The sequence below is a fragment of the Oryx dammah genome, unplaced genomic scaffold, assembly GCF_014754425.2.
Source record: "Oryx dammah isolate SB20612 unplaced genomic scaffold, SCBI_Odam_1.1 HiC_scaffold_8, whole genome shotgun sequence".
NCBI lineage: Eukaryota > Metazoa > Chordata > Mammalia > Artiodactyla > Bovidae > Oryx > Oryx dammah.
Genome location: NW_024070192.1, coordinates 48545851 through 48565201, shown reverse-complemented (window position 1 = coordinate 48565201; position 19351 = coordinate 48545851). Strand labels below are relative to the sequence as shown.

The window sequence follows — 19351 nt, the reverse complement described above, 5'->3', positions numbered from 1 at the left end:
CTTTTTTTTTTTTTTTTTTTTAACTTTACAATTCTGTATTGGTTTTGCCATACATTGACATGAATCCACCACGGGTGTACATGCGTTCCCAAACATGAGCCCCCCTCCCACACCCCTCCCCACAACATCTCTGGGTCATCCCCGCGTACCAGCCCCAAGCGTGCCATATCCTGCATCGGACATAGACTGGCAATTCGATTCTTACATGATATTATACATGTTTCAATGCCATTCTCCCAAATCATCTCACCCTCTCCCTCTCCCACTGAGTCCAAAAGTCCGCTATACACATCTGTGTCTTTTTTGCTGTCCTGCATACAGGGTCATCATTGCCATCTTTCTAAATTCCATATATATGTGTTAGTATACTGTATTGGTGTTTTTCTTTCTGGCTTACTTCACTCTGTATAATCGGCTCCAGTTTCATCCATCTCATCAGGACTGATTCAAATGTATTCTTTTTAACAGCTGAGTAATACTCCACTGTGTATATGTACCACTGCTTTCTTATCCATTCATCTGCTGATGGACATCTAGGTTGTTTCCATGTCCTGGCTATTATAAACAGTGCTGCGATGAACATTGGGGTACATGTGTCTCTTTCAATTCTGGTTTCCTCAGTGTGTATGCCCAGCAGTGGGATTGCTGGGTCATAAGGCAGAAACTGCCTCTTTAAATCAATGTGTGCTGACATACAACACTTTGATCTGATAGTAATAAAAAGCCTAAGTGGAGGCTGAAACAATCAAATGTGGGGAATTAGTGCTCAAAACATGGGAAGAAACTCTGACAGATTACTTCACCAAGCACCAGCACCAGCAGCCAAGCACAATACTATGACTCTCCCCGACTCCCTGGCCACTGGTCTCAGGTCAATTTTATGCGATCATGCACAAGTCAAGGGCAAGACAGGAGGCAGATTTCTCCTCCAGAGAAAAATTCCCAGGCATGGCCTCCGACTTTGACTTCTCTGGAAGGACCTTTCCTCACTACAGCCCCACATTCCAGTTCACATGGTGCGAAAGCATCGTGGGGAAAATGCTAGGACACACGTTAAGCACAAATTACCATCTTTTCCTAGGTATTGACCATTAGCATGACAGGATGTGAACACCTATGGCACTAACTGTTTACATTGTTGGATTTTTTAAAATCTATCGGACATCACTGATGGTCCAGTGGTTAAGATGCCATGTTTCCAATGCAGTGGATGTGGGTTCAATCCCTGGTTGGGGAACTAAGATCCCACATGCCACCAGGTGTGGCCAAAAAAGAAAAAAATCTATTGAGTTCCTTATGACAAGCACTACGGGCTAGATGCTTTCCATTCAGAGAGCACAGATGGTAATGAAGGGCAGTTGAGGACGGGTACACTGGCATCTATCGTACAGCACAGACGATCATTTTGAACCTTAGACTACAAGCATCTGAATGTATTATTTATTAAAGTACCTAGATCTGTGCCCCCTAGAGCTGGTATAAAAGCCTTAAACTCTAGTTTTTTTTCTCTATCACCTACCAGCTGGTGATTAAAGGGCCTTAACCTCTCTGAGCTTGAGCTTTTCCCCACATGTATAGCTGGAATAATTCCCGATTAATCTAACCCCATGGGATTGTAGTAAGGTGTTAATAAGTTAAAAAATTTATACAGATGGTCTTTCAAAATTAAAAGTATTACTATTGTTAACCAATTTATACTGACCAACTAGAAACCCAAGGGAGGAAAATACATCTTAGTTAAGGCTACACAGAGAAGTCCTCATAAAAGAGGGAAAATTGGAGACAGTTCTTAAAACAAGCAGGGTTTAGATAGAAAGGGGGAGGGGGAGACAGGAAGGAGGGAAGGAAGAAGGAAAAAAAGTAGAAAACATTCCAGATAAGGGGAGTTGAAGAGAGCACGCAGACAAGGTAGATGAGACAAAGACCTGGGTCTTCTCATGGAACAGCAAAGGCTAGACTGTGGGCCTTCATTAATAGGCTAATGCTAAACAGTAAGGCAAGGAGGTGTCCGGAAGGTAGAGAGAATCACTGTTGAGTGCAAGGGGGCACCGTGGACATTTATTTTTGTGGCAGTCAGCAGAATGGAGACTATCTGGAGGGGACGTGTGAGGATCAGAAGTAAACCTGTCACAATGTCTCAGGAGTGAGGTGAGGAGGGGTCTAAACTACAGAGATGGTAGTGGGAATTAAAAAACTGAAAAGAAGGGGGTTGGAAGCGAAAGGAGGAAGGAACGGGCAGGGAGGGAGGGGTTGAATAAGGGAATTGCAAACCAGAGAAAGAAGTCAATGACTGGGGACAAAGGGCTTGGTTACTTGAGGTTATTTTTGTTCCTGTTTAGTTTTTTGGTGGGGGATGTGAGAATCAGAAGATGTGAAGGGAAATGATGGGAATTGAGGCCTTGACTAGGGAGCGTGATGTCAACACAAGATATCCAGGTGACATAAAATTGAAAGGAGGATGGAACTATAACTGATATTTTCAGGGCTGAGAGGGAAAGATATAGAGGGAGCATGAGGGGAGCTTGGGCCTACACATGTGTGGTTAAGTCATCAGAGGAAATTCAGCAGGTGAAGTTCAAGACTGGAGCTCTGGAAAAGATCCAGCAATATAACTTCTCTTCCTTAAAACATTTTGAATATTTAAGTTCTACACTTCTTGACATAAAAAAGATATATATTTCACACTATTAAATCCCTTTGGAATTTTACCCCTGGAGGCAGAACTATGTCAAAGACACAGCCATTATCAGTGATAAGGCCTTATAAATAGCAATTGAGGAAAGGATGGATATGTCACACAGGCTGCAGGAAAGGGGCCATCGCCAGTGTCCACCCACACAGAAACTTACGTTTTGCTGGGTAAACTCTCGGAACATAGCTGCTAGACTGTCATCCTCGATGTCACAGTCTGTTTTGATAGCCACATTCAAAATGTGAATTGGTTCATCCCTGGGGACCTGTAACCCAAGAATATGACACAAAGCACTCAGGAGGCTAGCTAAGACGGGGGCAGAAAAAAGTTACAGTACTTGGTGGGATACTAGGAAAAGAGACATGCCCCCCCGTCCCAGAATATTTCTGGGTTGCCCACTTTTACGAATAAGAAAATGAAACCATTGCCAACACCCACAATGGAGATTAAAGCTACCTAACTTTTAAACAATAAGGCGGCAAAGGCATTAATTAGAGGTGGCCCCAAATCTTAACTTGCTATAAACAATAAGGTGGAAAAGGCATTAATTAGAGGTGGCCCCAAATCTTAACTTGCTATGAACTTGAAGACCATTGTCTCAACCTTTTCGCCGATAAAATGGGAATGAAACCATTTGCAACATTTCTTCAGATAATGTAAAGGAAAAGGAAGAAAAGAAGCTATCTGAACATATTCCCATGTAATATATTTCCTAACAACTTGTCAAACAGAGGAAGGATCAAACCATTATGGGAAAATAACCTGGTAGGGAAAAACCAGGACCAAGTGTTTACTGAGAAATGGAAAGAAGGGTTTAATAGAAGGACAAAATTTTAAACAAAATGCCTATTTTCTTCTGCTATCTGAAGCCATTCATTGAAGATACAAAAGCACTGCTCTGCAAATATACAAGCCATCTATGACCACGAGGTAAAGCAACCAGAGCTCAAGTCTTTGAAGCAATATTCAGAGACCCAGAGGCAGCTGCAGAGCATATAGCCGAGTTCATTCTACACTGTGGATTCCATGGTTAATACAGTTATTTTTGTTTTTAGGTTAGAATTTATGTTCTGTTTCCAAAAATACTTAAACGAGGTATATACAATTAAATAATAATAATAAAGAGAGTACACAGGGAACTTCCCTGGTGGTTCAGTGGTTTAGAATCCATCTTGCAATGCAGGGAACATGGGTTTGATCCCTGGTTGGGGAACTAAGATCCTATAGGCCTCAGAGCAACTAAGCCCATGTGCCACAACTGCAGCCAAAGAGATAAAAAGTTTAAATAAATAAATGTTTAAGAGAGAGAGAGTATACAGTACAAGTTCCATATCTGAAGAGGCAAAGCATTCTCCCAAAGGGGACACCGTACCTTGTCTTCATCATACAGAGATGTGTGACCTGCCTCAGGGAATGTCGGGCTCTGGGGTGGGGAATCACAGAAGCAGCCCATCACTTCATCAAAGATCCTAAAAAATACCAAATACCAAAGAAACACCCACCATGAAAAGGGGCAGAAACCCGAAGTGGCAGGCCAGCTCTGTCTAAAAGAATCATCTGTCCTACCCGGTGCTTAGCAGTCAATGGAAGAGAATCACCAGTGGCTAGAGAGGACATGTAGAATTTCTACCATGTGGCAGAAATTAGAAGGATGGATGGTTTAAACTTTAATAAACCATATATATTTTCTATTTTAAAAAAAGAACAAGCTCAAGCTTTTCTGTTGTGTTTTTTGTTTGTTTTTCATATGTAAGCTACGAGCATTGCTGTCATCATCGGTCTTAAAGTAACAGAAAGAGCCTGGGACTAGGGCAGTGACAGACCAATGTAATTACCCCTCCCCCTAGGGTAATGCATCAGTATACATCAAGAGATAGATGCTGAATGCATTTAATCAAAAGATGTATTGTCTCTGGTGGGGCTCACTCTAGTGTTGTGTTTAATTTCTCCTGACATTTCACTCATCACAGAGCAGACAGCTTCTTCTACTAGCTATTGAGGAAAAGATGGTTTTTGTTTATTCCTTTTTTTCTGACCAGACCCATATAATAAATAGAGGCTTGTAGGGTCTGCACAGGAGGGTGGAAAGGAAGGATAGATACCTCTCCCGGGGCATGTAACAGCAAGGGCTACATCTCCTTAGCCGGCTTGTGGCTAATCTGGGAGCCTCTATCCACTCCACAGAAATCTGAGATGCCTTACCTGACAAAATCTTCAAAGGTCCGAAAAGAGACCATCCCGCCCATCCGCTGACACGGTGGAGTGAACGCGTTGTCCAGCAGCACGTCGCTGACACTGGCTACGTGAGTCATGCCGTAGTGGTTGAGGTTGGAGGAGAAGGACATTCTAAATGGTAATTCAACCGAGTGTGTTAGACAAGGAGGGTAGGAGCAAGGACTGGGAGAGCCACAACAGAGAAACAGAGCTGGGAGAGAGGTGAAACAGGGTCAGGGGGCAGAGAGCAGGTTTGGTTTTTGACCCACTATGGAGAAGCCCATGTTACTAGACTCACATTAACCCTTGCCTTGGGATTTTCCCTCCACACAAACAGTATTTTTACCACCCCGTAAATTTCTCCACGTAAAAACCTAAGGAATAATAACATGGCGGTTTTCACACACTGACATCATGACATGTCTAGTGAATGAAGAGCACATAGGGGTGAAAAACCATCCTGCATCTTCCCCTTCCCCCAAACATCCTCTCTTTTAAAAGGAAGTAAGCCAGCCAAGTGAGTGGTAGCTAGGCAACACTGGAGGTATTTTTCTCTAGGAACTGTAATAGATTAAGGATTCACAGATAGATATCCACATGTACAACAACAACTCTAAGTCATCTGGAATGGTTTAGTGAATCATTATTTTTAAAAAACACACACAAAAAACCCATGTTTCATCAGAGAGAAGCAAGTCGCAGTCTATAAAAGGAACTTTACTGAGGTATCTATCTTTTCCTTTACTGGGCTGATGGGAAGAGTAGTCATAAGGATCATAGCTCGTCCCTTTTTGAAAGAGAAACAGTTTTGCCAAATTGCCTTTTTTATATTTTAACATTTCTATACCAAAGTAAGCATATCGTCAGTAAAAGCCCTTAATTCACCCCAGCGAAGTACAAAAGGGCAGAGCATGCGTCTCAAAGCATGTGTAAGCAGGACCAACATGTGTTGGAGATGTTCAAAGGGAATGGATCTGTTCGATCTAGAAACACAATGAATCTGGATGTTCCTTGATGTGCCTCAGCAGTGTGTACTGACAGATACTGCTGTACAGTGTAGCCAATCAGGACAGCCTCTTAGGGAGGACCACACTAAAGGGTGCCTCCAGGACTTGCCCGACACATGTTACCAGCATACTGAGCTGAAGCAAGTTCAGAGCATGGCAATGGCACCTGAACTTTGGGGAGCTGCTCAAAAATCTCCAAATGCACCACCTGCAGGGCGCAAGACAGCCAGCAAGGTGGACTCCAGATATGGGCATATATCGTTGCAAATACAATATACTCTGTTGCAAATATAAATGGCAATGGAATTTTTTATAAATGGGATTGTTGCTCACACAGACTAGAGAGACTGACACTCCAGGTTTTTATTCCCTTGGCAGACGACCATGAAAAAGTGCTTCATCTTCTGACAGTACCAGGGACTAAGGTAGAGTGGGAGAGGAAACCATTGATACCATGAATGAAACAGACAGACGAAGCACATGGCAAGCAAGTCTTACACATGGTGTTCACTAGAAACTGGGATTCAGAGCTGTACAAACTCAGAAATACTATCATCCTTTTTTCTAGGATCACCAAATGTATTTAGTAAAGGAGCAAGTTTGTGAGGCATTGTATCTTTTCTACTTGCCTGGTGTTAGACAGGAAAGAGAGTCCAGATAACCCTTAAAGGGAATTCCTGAAGTTGCTAACAGGTTGTGTTTGCGGCAAGCATGGGGTTAAGCATCTTTACCGCTCAACTGAGACCCCATGGGCAATACCCACATTTCTGTTTCCCCCGGTACTATGCTCTTGGGCCAGGATAGCTAAAGGCAGGCAGGAATGAAGCAAGACTACCCTCCAAGAGCAGACAAGAGGACCAAACAGAAGCACTCCCTTTCCTCTCCCCATCCAAACTGGAGGCTCTAAAAGCTGTAACCAGTTTTGATTACTTAACATTTAAAGGGAGAGGCACAAAATAAACACAAGTCTATACATATTTCAGTGTACTGTTGGTCATCTACAAAGAGCTCAACACCAACTTTAGCACTTGGTGAATTCCAATCAAAATTACTATCCTCTCAAACTTGCATTGTGTTGCCTTGCTGGGTTCAGGAGCAGAAGGAACTCAACTTATTAAAAGTACCACTCTGTGTTATATCAGTCTGGAAACGTCTTCACAGGGCTACACACATCAAAACTTTAGATACACTCTTCCAGTGTTAAACTCATTACAGGTCTGAGATAAAACTTGACTTGCATAGCATCATTAACACTTTAGAAAAACAGCTAACAAGCTGATAAAACATGAAATCAGCTATTTCTGCCTGTGCGTTCCTCAAAACGGAGGCGCAAATTAGAGGAAACTAAAAAATTGAAAAACTGAGGAACAGTTTGCCAGGATAGGAGTGACCATAAGGGTTTCTCCTAGGAAAGCCCCAAACTAGACAGGGAACTTAGCAAAAGATGTTTACAGCAAAGCTGAACATCAGACAGGCGATTCATTCCCCTACTGTCCACAGCTAGACAGGAGCTGTTCCATACTTTTTGAGTGTTGCTTTTTGAACGGCTGGAGAAAAGCTGAAGACATGTTTTCCAAACAGAAAGTATAGTTTAGTATGTCCAGAGGGGAGCTCAGGACCTCCGAGCAGAAAGAGAACATATTAGCTTGTCAAGTGAAGTGTTATTTTTTCCTCCCGGTTTCACTAAGTTACAAAAAAAAGATGCTTTTAATTGGAAAAAAACTAAACATACGGTACCTGTTTAGCGTGGGGATGTTCCCTCTGTAATTAAACAACCACAGTTAGTTACCGAGAGGTTAGGGAAAGCCACAATAAAAGAACTGTCAGAGCAGATACAGACCCGTCGTGAAGAGTCCCAGTGTGGCGGCTCTGGCCTTCAGCAGACATAGTTAAGTGCTCATTATGCTTCTGCCCGTTGGGTGCCTCCAAAGAGGCTGACCTACCTTACCACAGCAGCTGTTGATGGAAAGGGTCAAAGCGTATTTACCACTTTTTTTTTAATAGCTCTATTACCAAAAATAATGCAGAATAAAGATAAAAGACGGGCTCATGAAAATTAACTGAAGCTGTATAATATAGTATATTATCTTACTTAAGCTTCAACATGAGGTATAATTCTTGACAAGGTTCTGAGAGCATCTTACTTGTTCCTGTTTTTCTAAAAATGCCATAAGGAGGTTCAGAGAAGTGGACGCCACAGCCTTTCCCACATTTAACTGATCTTCTAGGATGTGTGAGGAACCTAAAAACTGTCCTCTAAAGAAAAGACACCAGGAATCTGGGTTCCCAAGTACCTTTCTTAGTTCTCTTTCACTCCACTCCTGTAGAGTGGTGGGGGTGGCGGTGGGGGTGGTGTAGGAAAGACAGGTATTCTGTGCTATAGGAGCTTAAAGCTAAAATTATGCAGAAAGGCGATGATTAATGATTCCCTGAGCAGACTAGTATAAACTATTACAAATTAATATTTTTTTAAACAAAAGTAATTTAGGGCAATCATGACATTTAAACATTTAAAATCTCTGGGCCTTCCATGAATACAACCTTACCTAAATTTGGCAAGCCCTAGAATTTCCTGATAGAGAATGCTTCTGAACCATGAGAAGAACACTAGGGTAAGAACAGAAACTGTGAAGCAAGTCTCTTGCATTCTCTCTGGTCTTTACCACCAACGCTTTTCTCACCCTTTAATTTGACTTCAGTCATTTCCTCAACTGAAACAAACAAACAAACCAAAAAAACCCAAATAAAAGCCCGTATTTTCAATGGTAAAAGGGAAAAGTTACACTCGCCACCCACAATTTAGGAGTCCTGTAAAGGGGTTGATTGGTTGATATCTTAACCTTCTAACACTCTTTTATCAGCATTTAATCATTGTTGGGGTTTTCTGGCACACAGAGGACTTAATGGGCAGAACAGAGTGGGTGGTGCTGATGATATGTGGGGAGGAGGAGAGAGGGAGGAAAATGATGCACTTTCCACAGCAGTGAAAGGAGCAGAATAGACTGAGCTGGCCATATAAATAAAGAGCGGTGACATATCACTGCACACAAACTGTATACCTCGCGTGATTTGTGAGTAGCGATGCTCTTTGCATCAAACCTGTATCACAGAGCGGATTCCTAAGGCAGCAAGAGCAACCTCTGAGTGCAAAAACCTGCACCTTTGCTCTTTGGATTCTTTCAGTCTCTCTTTGGGGGAATGGGTTTCATTTTACAAGAGGTCCTTGGTTATCATGTACTTGGTCCTCATCAGCAAACAACAAGCACTCGTGGGTTCTAGAGCAGAAGCACAAAACTAATAGGAAATGCTAATGAGAATATAGGAAAGTCTTCCTTTTAAGATATAAAGGATTCTCAAGAAAAAGGCCACCTGCACAGGCTCTAAACGATAAACTTCAGTTCAGAAAGAAAGACCCTACAAACAAAGCATCTCAGGCTCCTTCACACCTAGAGTTTGGGGATTCAGAAACCAGGGTAATCTCTCTCAACTGTTAACCAATTTCTTACACTAATAAGATGGTCTCACTGCTTCTGTGGCTCTCTACTGGAATCCCTTAGGGAGTCCTTCCCAGGATGAGGGCCAAGTTTTCAGCAGAAAAGGGCCTGAATTGAAAAGAATGCCACCAGCAAAAAGACAGCCCTTCTCTATCAGCAATCCGCTAGCTTGCACAGGGAGCCCCCTGCTGCTTTGTTATAGAATCGGGCACCATCTACGCAGTATGGGGTAAGAACAAAACTCCCAACATCTCCAGTCTTTAAAGGACCGGCCTCAAATCGATCATGTAGGAGGTAAGTTTAGAGTCAGTTTATCCCCTTTGGTAGAATAAGAATCTGTGGGGCTGTTGGGGAGATAAGCAGGGAAGGTTAAACTCTTTACTACAGAGTAAATACTTAGCCATGTCCATAACAATCATTTATATATTTTGTTACTCTATATAGGGGCTATTTGATCAATTTAAGAAAATGACCAATGTGGCATACTGCACACTATTGTGATATACCAGAACGCTCGATCAGTGGTCTGCACAGAAATCAACCACCAACATGGAGATTGTATATGAGCCACATATTCCATTTATATAGCTGAAAATAAAATAAAATCTGCCACATTTCACTGCATTCTCATCATGCAAAAATAAACAAATTGCTCAATCTCTGATAGGGCAATCAATTGCATTCTCAAATATGAAAAAAAAAAGAGTATAAATTCATTTGTAAGATATTTGCTGTTTAGATTTTCAGAGAACTTAAGATGATGAATCTTCACTCACTATGTTTTGAAAAATATTAGAATCATTTTCCTTCTAGGAGATTAGCTCCATTTTACAGATGTGGTAACTGAGAAACCAAAGGGGATGTTTTCCAAGGACACTGCTAAATAAAGTGTCATAAACCAGAATCCAGACCTGGCATTTTCTCACCTCAGCTCCAGAGGTTAGCATTCCACATCGATACAGACTAAATTTAAAGGAGGACAAGAGAAATCCTTTGAATGCTGAGGTGCTCAGCATTAAGTCACCTCTGATTTTATTGATCTGCCTGCCTAGGATGGCTGGAGAGCCTGCTTCAATATGAATGCAAAGTCAGAGTTGCTACCGGCTGGCTGAATCCTCTTTATTTAAGGAACACTGACTTCTCTGGCAGTCACAAGTTCTCAGAGCCTTTTACCATCCCTTCCAGCTGAATTTCATTTTGCTGAATTCGAGCTGGCCCTACATAAATCTTTTATCATACAAAAATGTTCCCGATTCTTCTGCCTTCTAACTTGTAGGGGGAAAAAAAGGAGACCCTATAGGAAAATGACTGGGGACGCATGCAAACAAACAGTGGTTATATCAAGCTGTGACTCAGAGCCAGGATAAGGAAAATCTTTTGAAATCAGGCAGTAAAGCAGAATCAGAAGAGGTTGGCTGAATAACCTACTAACAGCAGTACCATAGGAGAAAGAACAATTTGACTGGCTGTGACCAGTGGTGGCCTCCTTGCGTGAACATGTTTCTGCAGAAGAGTCCGAATCAGGAGCTGTAAAACACATCTGAACCATGTATTTCTGTTGGCGTCTCCCTGACCACCTCCTTGCTATTCAGATGCCCCAATTCCATGGCAGAGCTTTCGTTTACAGTAAAATGATCACTGCTTCATTCATCGGCAGCCCCCTTCCAAGCCCCTTCTTTGCTCTGTTGGAAGGTTCTGCTCTTTCTGAAATGAGTCTGCCAACAGAGCTACAACACATTACTATTGCCTGCTGTATAATTAGCTACAAATCCACAGCACAAAACTACAGGGATTTACAGGTGCCCAGGATTCTGCTTTTCCTTCCGCCTGGAATCAGCTTGTCCTCCTTGACAAGAAGGGACCTTGGGCTACCTTAATGATATATTGAGAGTTTTAAACTCGACTCTCCAAGCTTACGAGTCTAGAGTGCCAAAATAACGCAGCAGAGACCAGAAGCTGAGCCATGGATACCAGAAAGCACGATGGTAAGCACTTAAACCTGCTGAGAATCTTCCCTTCTGCCAGATGCTTGCATCTTATCAGCAGACTCCTTTGAATGAAGGAAGCAAGAGCTGTAGGGGTTTTATTTATTTATAGCTCATTCTGGTCTGCCAACTACGACCAAGCGCTCCCACTGCTAAAAAATGCTACAAATTGGACGACTTCTGAGTCTCTCAGTACAAGCCAAAGAAGGGTTCTAATCTCTGAGTGTCAAAGATTACCAGGATTCTCAAGAATGGCAATGGGTCACTGATGAGTCCCATGGTAGGGGCTTCTGATTTCTAAACTTCCTCACAACCTCCTTCATGAAAAGAAGGTCCAGAGGCCACCCATCTACAGTGAAACTGAAGGTGTCAAGAGCCTAAATACAGTCGTGACTGAAACGTGCTATCAGGGGAGAACACAGCCGATCTCTTCTGGATGTGAGACAAGAGAAATGGAAGGTGTTTGAATGAAAACATTCTATCACAGGGGGCCGAGTTCACAAGGAGCAAATAGCAGAGAAAGTGCAGTGCAACTCAAGTTAACTTAAAACATGGATTTCCGTCTAAGAAATCGGACCTCACCCATTATGTATGTACAGAAATACACAACAAATTGTATTTCCATCTTCCGATTCAACTGTGATGCTTCTTATCTGAATCACAGATGAAAAGTTTCAAAAAGGAAACTGTGTTCACTAATAGGTATTACTTATGAAAATCATCTGGAGTTTTAAATTTCATACTCTCAGACTGTCATAATATGCACAGCCATATGCATAGCTATAGAGTTTATGGGATAATATACTTTACATATGTTTGCATAAATATAGTTATATTTTAGAAGATGAAATACACAGGCTGCCTAAAGAGCCTATTTGTTTCCAGATTATTCTGAGTTGCTTAATATGTCCAAAGCTAAGTAAAATTGTGAATGTCAAATGATTCGATGAATCGTCAAAAATACATTTAGGATGAGGCTTTAGTGTAACAAGCTTTTCTACCACCAGCACAACAGAATGATAAAACTATGGATTCAGAATAAGAAAAAATACACACACACACACACCCCTATGAGTCTAAACTCTGGGCCTCCCTGGAAAAATACAGAGAAAAGGGAATACAGAATGATAGCAGTTTGAGTTCTAGGATTAATCCATGCAAAATACTGGTTGAACTCAATGAAGAGCTGGCTTGATGGAATCTTAGACAAAAGAATTAAGCCCTAAAAGTCTGCATGATAATAAAATGTTCTCTCAGTGTGGATCAGCTATCATGACTATGCCTGCACCAAGAAAAGGACTAAAAGAAACCCACTCATTTCTCTCCAAAAGACTATTGCTAACTGGCTACAAATTATCTTAAAAAAAAAAAAAAATCCAAAATCTCCTTCCCTCAAAAAAAAAAAAAATTCACATACAATAGGACTTAATCCTTACTTGCTAAGAAGATAAAGAGGGAAGAAAACACACATATTTCTCATATATATAGGTGTTCCATATACACTGGTTTCCTACTAGGCTTAAATTAGGAATTTAAGAAGGGAATTTAACAAGAAGGGAAACTTGATAATATCTGGATACTCTGGTAAGACCTGAGGATGCTAAATAAGTTCCAACTACAGTTCCCTGCCACTCCCCTCCCCCCCACAATTGGAACTCTTGCATGGAAGAGCAAGAAGATAATATACCTTAGCTGAAGCCTACCTAGCAAGAAGGATGATAAGAAAGGTCACAGAAATAAGAAATGGTATTTCTTTTAAATGACTGTTTAGTCATGTGATGCCTTTCCTAACACTGAGAAGTGTATTAGGAAAAAAAGTCAAATTATACTGAAATACACAGTAATTAATTGTCAAACAAGTTTCAGTCCAGCAAAATGAATAAGCCAGAGAGTTATGCTGTGTGACACTGTACCTAACGTCAATAATATACTATATACTTAAAAAGTTAAGAGGGTAGATCTCATGTTAAATGTTCTTTCCACAATAAAATGTTTTAAAAATTTAAGTATTAAAAAACATCAAGCAATACAAAGTATCTCAATAAATTTAAGCAAAAAGGCACCAAACATGTCCACCACATGCTAATTGCCCAAGTGTGCTAAAATAAAAAAGAAGCGGGTGTCTTCTCTCTTCTCAGAGGTTGCTCCACTTATCTGCCATGGCAGCTGCTTGTGTTTTGCCTACTTCTCTAAAAAATCAAAACATGTACAAATGGGACCTGGTCTTCAATGCAAGTGGCCTCTAGGGCATTTTCCTGAAAAAAAATACCCTGCTGTTGTCAGTCTGCAGACAGAGAGCCATGTTTCATCCAAACCCACAGGGGCTAAATCACTAGTCAAAGACAAACTACAGGAATGGAATTCCACAAGATGACCCCATACACAACAAGAGACTGTAGTCTTGCTTTGAAAATACAGCATAGAAAGATACTCCCAAGGACTTGCTGGATAGGTTTAGTCTACTTCGAAGAAATGCCTGGCTAGGAATGGGAAAACCAAGTATCAGGAAAGAAAATGCAAAAAACTGGTTAAAGAATGTATGTAATTTTTTTCCCCAAGAATTTTTGGTTTGTTATGAGTACTGGAGTGGGTTGCCATTTTCTTCTCCAGGGAATCTTCCCGACCCAGGGATCGAACCCAGGTCTCCTGCATTATAGACAGACGCTTTACTGTCTGAGCCACCAGGGAAATCATTTAGCATTAGATATGTAAAATGTGTATATTCATATGCCTGTTCTATGTTCTCACTGAGTAATTTTTAAAACATGTGTAAAATACTATAGTATATCTACGGTGTCAGAAGTGACTGATTCCTGTAACCATTTACAAAATAAGCAACATAAAAGTTTGTAAAAAAAAATTCTTCTAGGGGCACTACCACTAACATAAAACAGAGCACTCAGTGTGATTGTCCTAATTAATTCTTGATCAGTTGAGTTGACTATGTGGCTAGGAAGTGCTGGAAATATGGCTAGTCTGTATTGAGACATGCTGGAAGCAGAGAATACACTCTAAATTCCAAAGAGTAAGAAGAATGGAAAATATCTGGGTAATAACTTTTTATTACATATTAAAATGAAACTATGGATACAATGGGTTAAATAAAATGTTAAAGTAATTTTATCTGAGCATTTCCTGGCAGTTCAGTGGTTAGAACTCTACTCTCTCACTGCCGAAGGCCCAGGTTCAATCCCTGGTCAGGGAACTAAGATCCCACAAGCCATGCAGTGTGGTGCAGCAACAACAACAACAAAATATTATTTTATCTGTTTCTTATTAGATATGCCCAATAGAAAATTTAAAATTATATATATGGCTTGCAATATATGTCCAATATATTTCTATTGGACAGTGCTGGTCTAGTGGTGAAAGTGAGTCAAAGTTGCTCAGTCGTGTCTGACTCTCTGGGACCCCATGGACTATACAGTCCATGGGATTCTCCAGACTAGAATACTGGAGTGGGTAGGCATTCCCTTCTCCAGAGGATCTTCCCAACCCAGGGATCGAACCCAGGTCTTCCGCATCGCAGGCGGATTCTTTACCAGCTGAGCCACCAGGGAAAGTCTAGTAGTACTGACTCTCAACTGCAGATGTTCAACAGAATTACCAGAGAAGCTTTTTCAAAAAGTGATCCCCTGGACTCTGGGTTGAAATGAATCAGAATCTTGAGAGCCAGGAACCCAGTAGGTTTATTTTTTAAAATACTTAGCAGCTAATTCTGAGAATCACTAATCTAGAGGTTAGTGGACATAATCATGTCCTTGAGTTTTACTGAACTGAGAGTGGAATGAACACTGGTAGACAGTCTCCTGTAACTGACTTCTGTAGAATTAGAAACAATAATGCTTATCGCCTGCTGTTGACAACAAGAACAGAAAACAACAAAAGTCCTGAGGTTAGGAAAAAAAGTTGGAACTTGGCTCAAAAATAGCTAAAACTAAGATACTCAAGAATTCTTTCATAAGAGTGGTAGGTCTATGAAATAATAAAGAACTTGGCTTTTGTCCCCAGTTCCTGGGGGACAGGCTCTAAATCCTTGGAATTTCTCAAGTAATAGAAGTGCCTTCATTATTCATGAGCTCCTTGGATCACACCTGAGTTTATGTTAAGAGATGAGATAACTCAGGACAGGGTCTGCTCAGTAGAAAAACCAACCATGTGACTAGAGGGTCGGCTGGACCTCTGGGGAGGGGACAGGAGCTGGAGGGTGAGTTTAATCAAGTGGCCGATGATTCAGTCAATGGTGCCATCGTAATGAAATCCTGATAGAGACACTGAACCCTGAAGTTCAGTGGAACTTCTTGGTTGGTGAACAGATTGATATGCTGGGAGGACTAGGTACCCGGATTGTACAGGGAAAGAAGGGGAAAACTATTTAGGACCCACCCAGACCTCGCTCTATGTATCTCTTCATTGAGTTGGTCCGGATCTGTATCTTTTATAATAAAACTGTGATTATACGTACAGTACTTTGCTGAGTTCTGTAAGTTGTTCTAGTGAATTACTGAACTCGAAGGGGTCATGGGTACCCCCAAATTTATAGCCAGTTGGTCAGAACTGCGGGCAGCCGGGGAAACCCACTTGTGGCCACATTCTGAAGTAGGGGCAGTTTTGTGAAGACCTGAGCCCTTAACGTGTGGCATCTAACGCGAGGTGGTAAATGTCAGAACTACTGCAGTATACTAACTGATGTCAGGATAAAGTCATAACTGCAAATTGTTAACAGAAACATTTGTAAGAAAATGTAAGATCTCATAAAACTAAATTCAAGCAAATTTGTAATAAGTGAATAAACTATGTTCTTAAAATTGAATATAGTTTTCTGTAATTAAAAGTTGATAATTCATTTTATGGGCTTCCCTGGTGGCTCAGTGGTAAAGAACCCCATCTGGCAATGCAGGAGACACAGGTTCAATCCCTGGAATAGGAATATGCCCTGGAGAAGGAAATGACCACCCACTACAGTATTCTTGCCTGGGAAATCCCACAGACAGAGGAGCCTGGTGGGCTACAGTCCATGGGGTCACAAAAGAGTCAGACACGACTTAGCCACTAAACAACAGTAAATTTTATATTACTAAACTAACAAAAGGACTTTAGATCTAAAACAGCATTAAAACAATTTGGGCATTTTCTCTGGTTTTCACAAAGATTATTTTATCTTTCCTTCTATTTTTTTAAGTCTTTATTGAAGCAGTTACAATACTGCTTCTGTTGTTTACGTTTATAATTCTGTATACACACAACCAAGGAAGACTTTAGAAAGACAGCAAGACTGCAGTGAGATTCTGTTCAGGTCTCCAGTAGAATGTGTACCCCTTGGATGTTGGGAGGGACAGGTATACAAGTCTTGAAACCATATCAGGAATAATCATACCAGAGTCACACCCCTGAGAAGGAAAGGTGAATAAGATTTCTTAACAGTTCAGAGGCACTCCTCTCAATTTTCCAACCAACTTTCCCTCACCAGACTGGACACAGATCCTCAAATAAAGAAAGTTGGACAGGGAGAGCAATTCACAAAGACAAGGGGAGCAATGAGGGAAGATCAGAAGCAGCGCTGCAGCCTGACTACAAATCACTGCCCAAAGGAGGAAGCAAAAGCGAACGTCCTGAGAATTACAAAGGCTGGGAAGTATAGCGTGTAGTTCTCTACAATTATTCAAGGAAGGCAGGAGAAGAAAGAAGCCCGAGTGCTGAGCCCGTGTGTGCCATGAGTACCTTGCCTGCTCGCTGAAGGACAGCCATTCATTTCTGGAAAATGAGATTCTGAAATCCATGGAGGCGAAAATGTACTGAGAGATGCTTGCTAAATCAAGGATATATGCTTTTCTCTGCCAGCCATAAGGTATTTTCGAGGGAGAGGAGTGAAAGGACCTTCTGAGACAAAGAAGACAAGTACTTTTTTCTGAAGACACCGCTGCTCGGCTGCTGACCTCTGCTGGATCAACACTGGCATCCAGTGGCCGCAAGCCTCCCGCGCACACCTCTTTGTCTCTAGGAAGAGCTGCTATCGCTTTGGGTGAAGTGGCAATTCAGAACAGAACCATTTCTGTTGTCTGTAACTAAGGATCCCCAAAGACACGGTACTTTGTAATACAGAGTGAAGAACCAAAGGCCGTAAAGAAGAAATTGAGGGGGTGCAGCTTAAGATTGGTTGTGGTTATTTATATTTCCTGTGGTATTACTGAGGAGAACGAAAATACGGAAGGGAGATGACTAGAGGTGGGGATGAAATTCCTAGGTTTTTTACTGCCTGGGAATACTTGAAAGAGAAATGAGATTATTAGAGAAAGTACTTCCATCTTAAAGCCAAAGCAATATTTTGGTATTATTGTTGGAACTGGAAACAAATTTCCATATGTACATTTTTTTAAGGGTGTAAGAAGGTAAAATTAATGGAATTAACACGGCTTATGTGAGTAATTTACTTGAATTTAAGTTTGCTTTCTGAAGTGTGATTTTTAAAAACAGAATTTCAACTGCTAAATTTACATGTGTGTTTTTGGAGAGATCATGAAACTGGTTCAGGTTCAACCCACAGCAAACATAAAGGGGAAAAAGGCATTCCACCCCAAATATTTTTATATCCTGTTGACTTAAACTGCTACAAATGTGATTTTCTGGCAAAACTCCAGAAAGTAAAATACCAGTAAATTCTTTCTAACTTATAAAAAGAAAGAACTATGCCTCCTTCATGACAGAACACAAGTAAAAATTAATGGAATCCTCTTAACCTTGTATCTAAATTAGACCATACTCTCTCTCTCCAGGTCAAAGATCAAAAAGAAAAAAAAAAAAAAAAAAAAAAAAGCTGCCGAGAGGCTCTTCTCTCATGGCTTAAATGTATTCATTGTCTGTTCTACATTTCTAGCTAAAAAAATAACCACAGAGAACGTTCACACACATTACCCCTCCCCCACCCCCAAACTCTCCGGATAGAGCTCTGGTTGGCTCAGGTGCACGCACCAGCTCAAACTCACCTGTTTGGATGTGATGTGGGCAGCATGAACTGGAATTCCACCACGCAGGTGTTGTCCTTCAGCTGCCGGTGTTGTACGCTATTAAGTTCATAGGCGATATAAGCCCTTCGAACATACACCTGGTTAAAAAATAATCCTCAGTAAATACACTTGAAAAGCAGAAACTCAGAGGTGGTTAGCCCAGGGAAAAGACAGTCCTGAAAAGAGAGGTATGGTGCAGAAAGAAGAAGGTGGTCTCTGCTGACAGAAGTCCCATTGCCGAATACATACATACATACCTTGCTTTAATTAATACGGCTGGAGTCTTACAACTATACCCATGACTATAAATGGAAAAGAAACCAGCCTGCCTCTGCTGGACACCTCTAGGTGTGCTGAAAGCCCCTTACACTAATCTAAACTCGAGAGAAACTGATCATTAGCAGAAGAGCATACAGAACCAGGACTATTAATTCATTACACATGATGATTTCAACAGACTATAAAATCAGGGACTTCCCTGATGGTCCAGAGATTAAAAATCCACTTTCTAATGCAGGGGACATGGGTTCGATCCCTGGTCCAGGAAGATCCCACATGCCTCCAGGGCAACTAACCCCATGTGCCACAACTACTGAGTCCATGTCCTCTGGAGCCTGCACGCTGCACCTAGAGAGATCAAGCACCACAACGAAGATCCCACGTGCCACAATGAGGACCGATGCAGCCAAATAAATAACTTTTTTGTAAAAAGAAGATGAAAGCAAACAGGGAGAAAAATGAGAGGTGCCGACTCTGGACCACCTGAGGCGTGAAAATAAAAAACAGAAACAACCGAAGTACAGTCTCACTCATTCACTATCTTGTATCTTTCTTCTGTTTTCCCGCTGGCCCAAATCAATTTTACATTGTTCATATCACCCAAATCCTCGGCAAAATCTGAAGGCATAATTTGACATATAATGTCTCAAATACACTAACTTGACTCAAAGAAACA

General features: G+C 41.2%; 1 protein-coding gene across 2 annotated transcripts in view; it reads right to left on the bottom strand.

Moving 5' to 3' along the window:
- The window catches only part of ACACA (acetyl-CoA carboxylase alpha), a 242720-nt gene that overhangs the window by 111154 nt on the left and 112215 nt on the right, over nt 1–19351 (bottom strand). For both annotated transcript variants that reach the window (XM_040244115.1, XM_040244114.1), the window contains exons 28-32: nt 18376–18494; nt 7651–7674; nt 4895–5038; nt 4065–4161; nt 2850–2957 (exon numbers count right to left, since the gene is read on the bottom strand). In XM_040244115.1, the coding sequence (XP_040100049.1) occupies nt 2850–2957; nt 4065–4161; nt 4895–5038; nt 7651–7674; nt 18376–18494 (492 nt within the window). The remainder of the gene's footprint in view (nt 1–2849; nt 2958–4064; nt 4162–4894; nt 5039–7650; nt 7675–18375; nt 18495–19351) is intronic.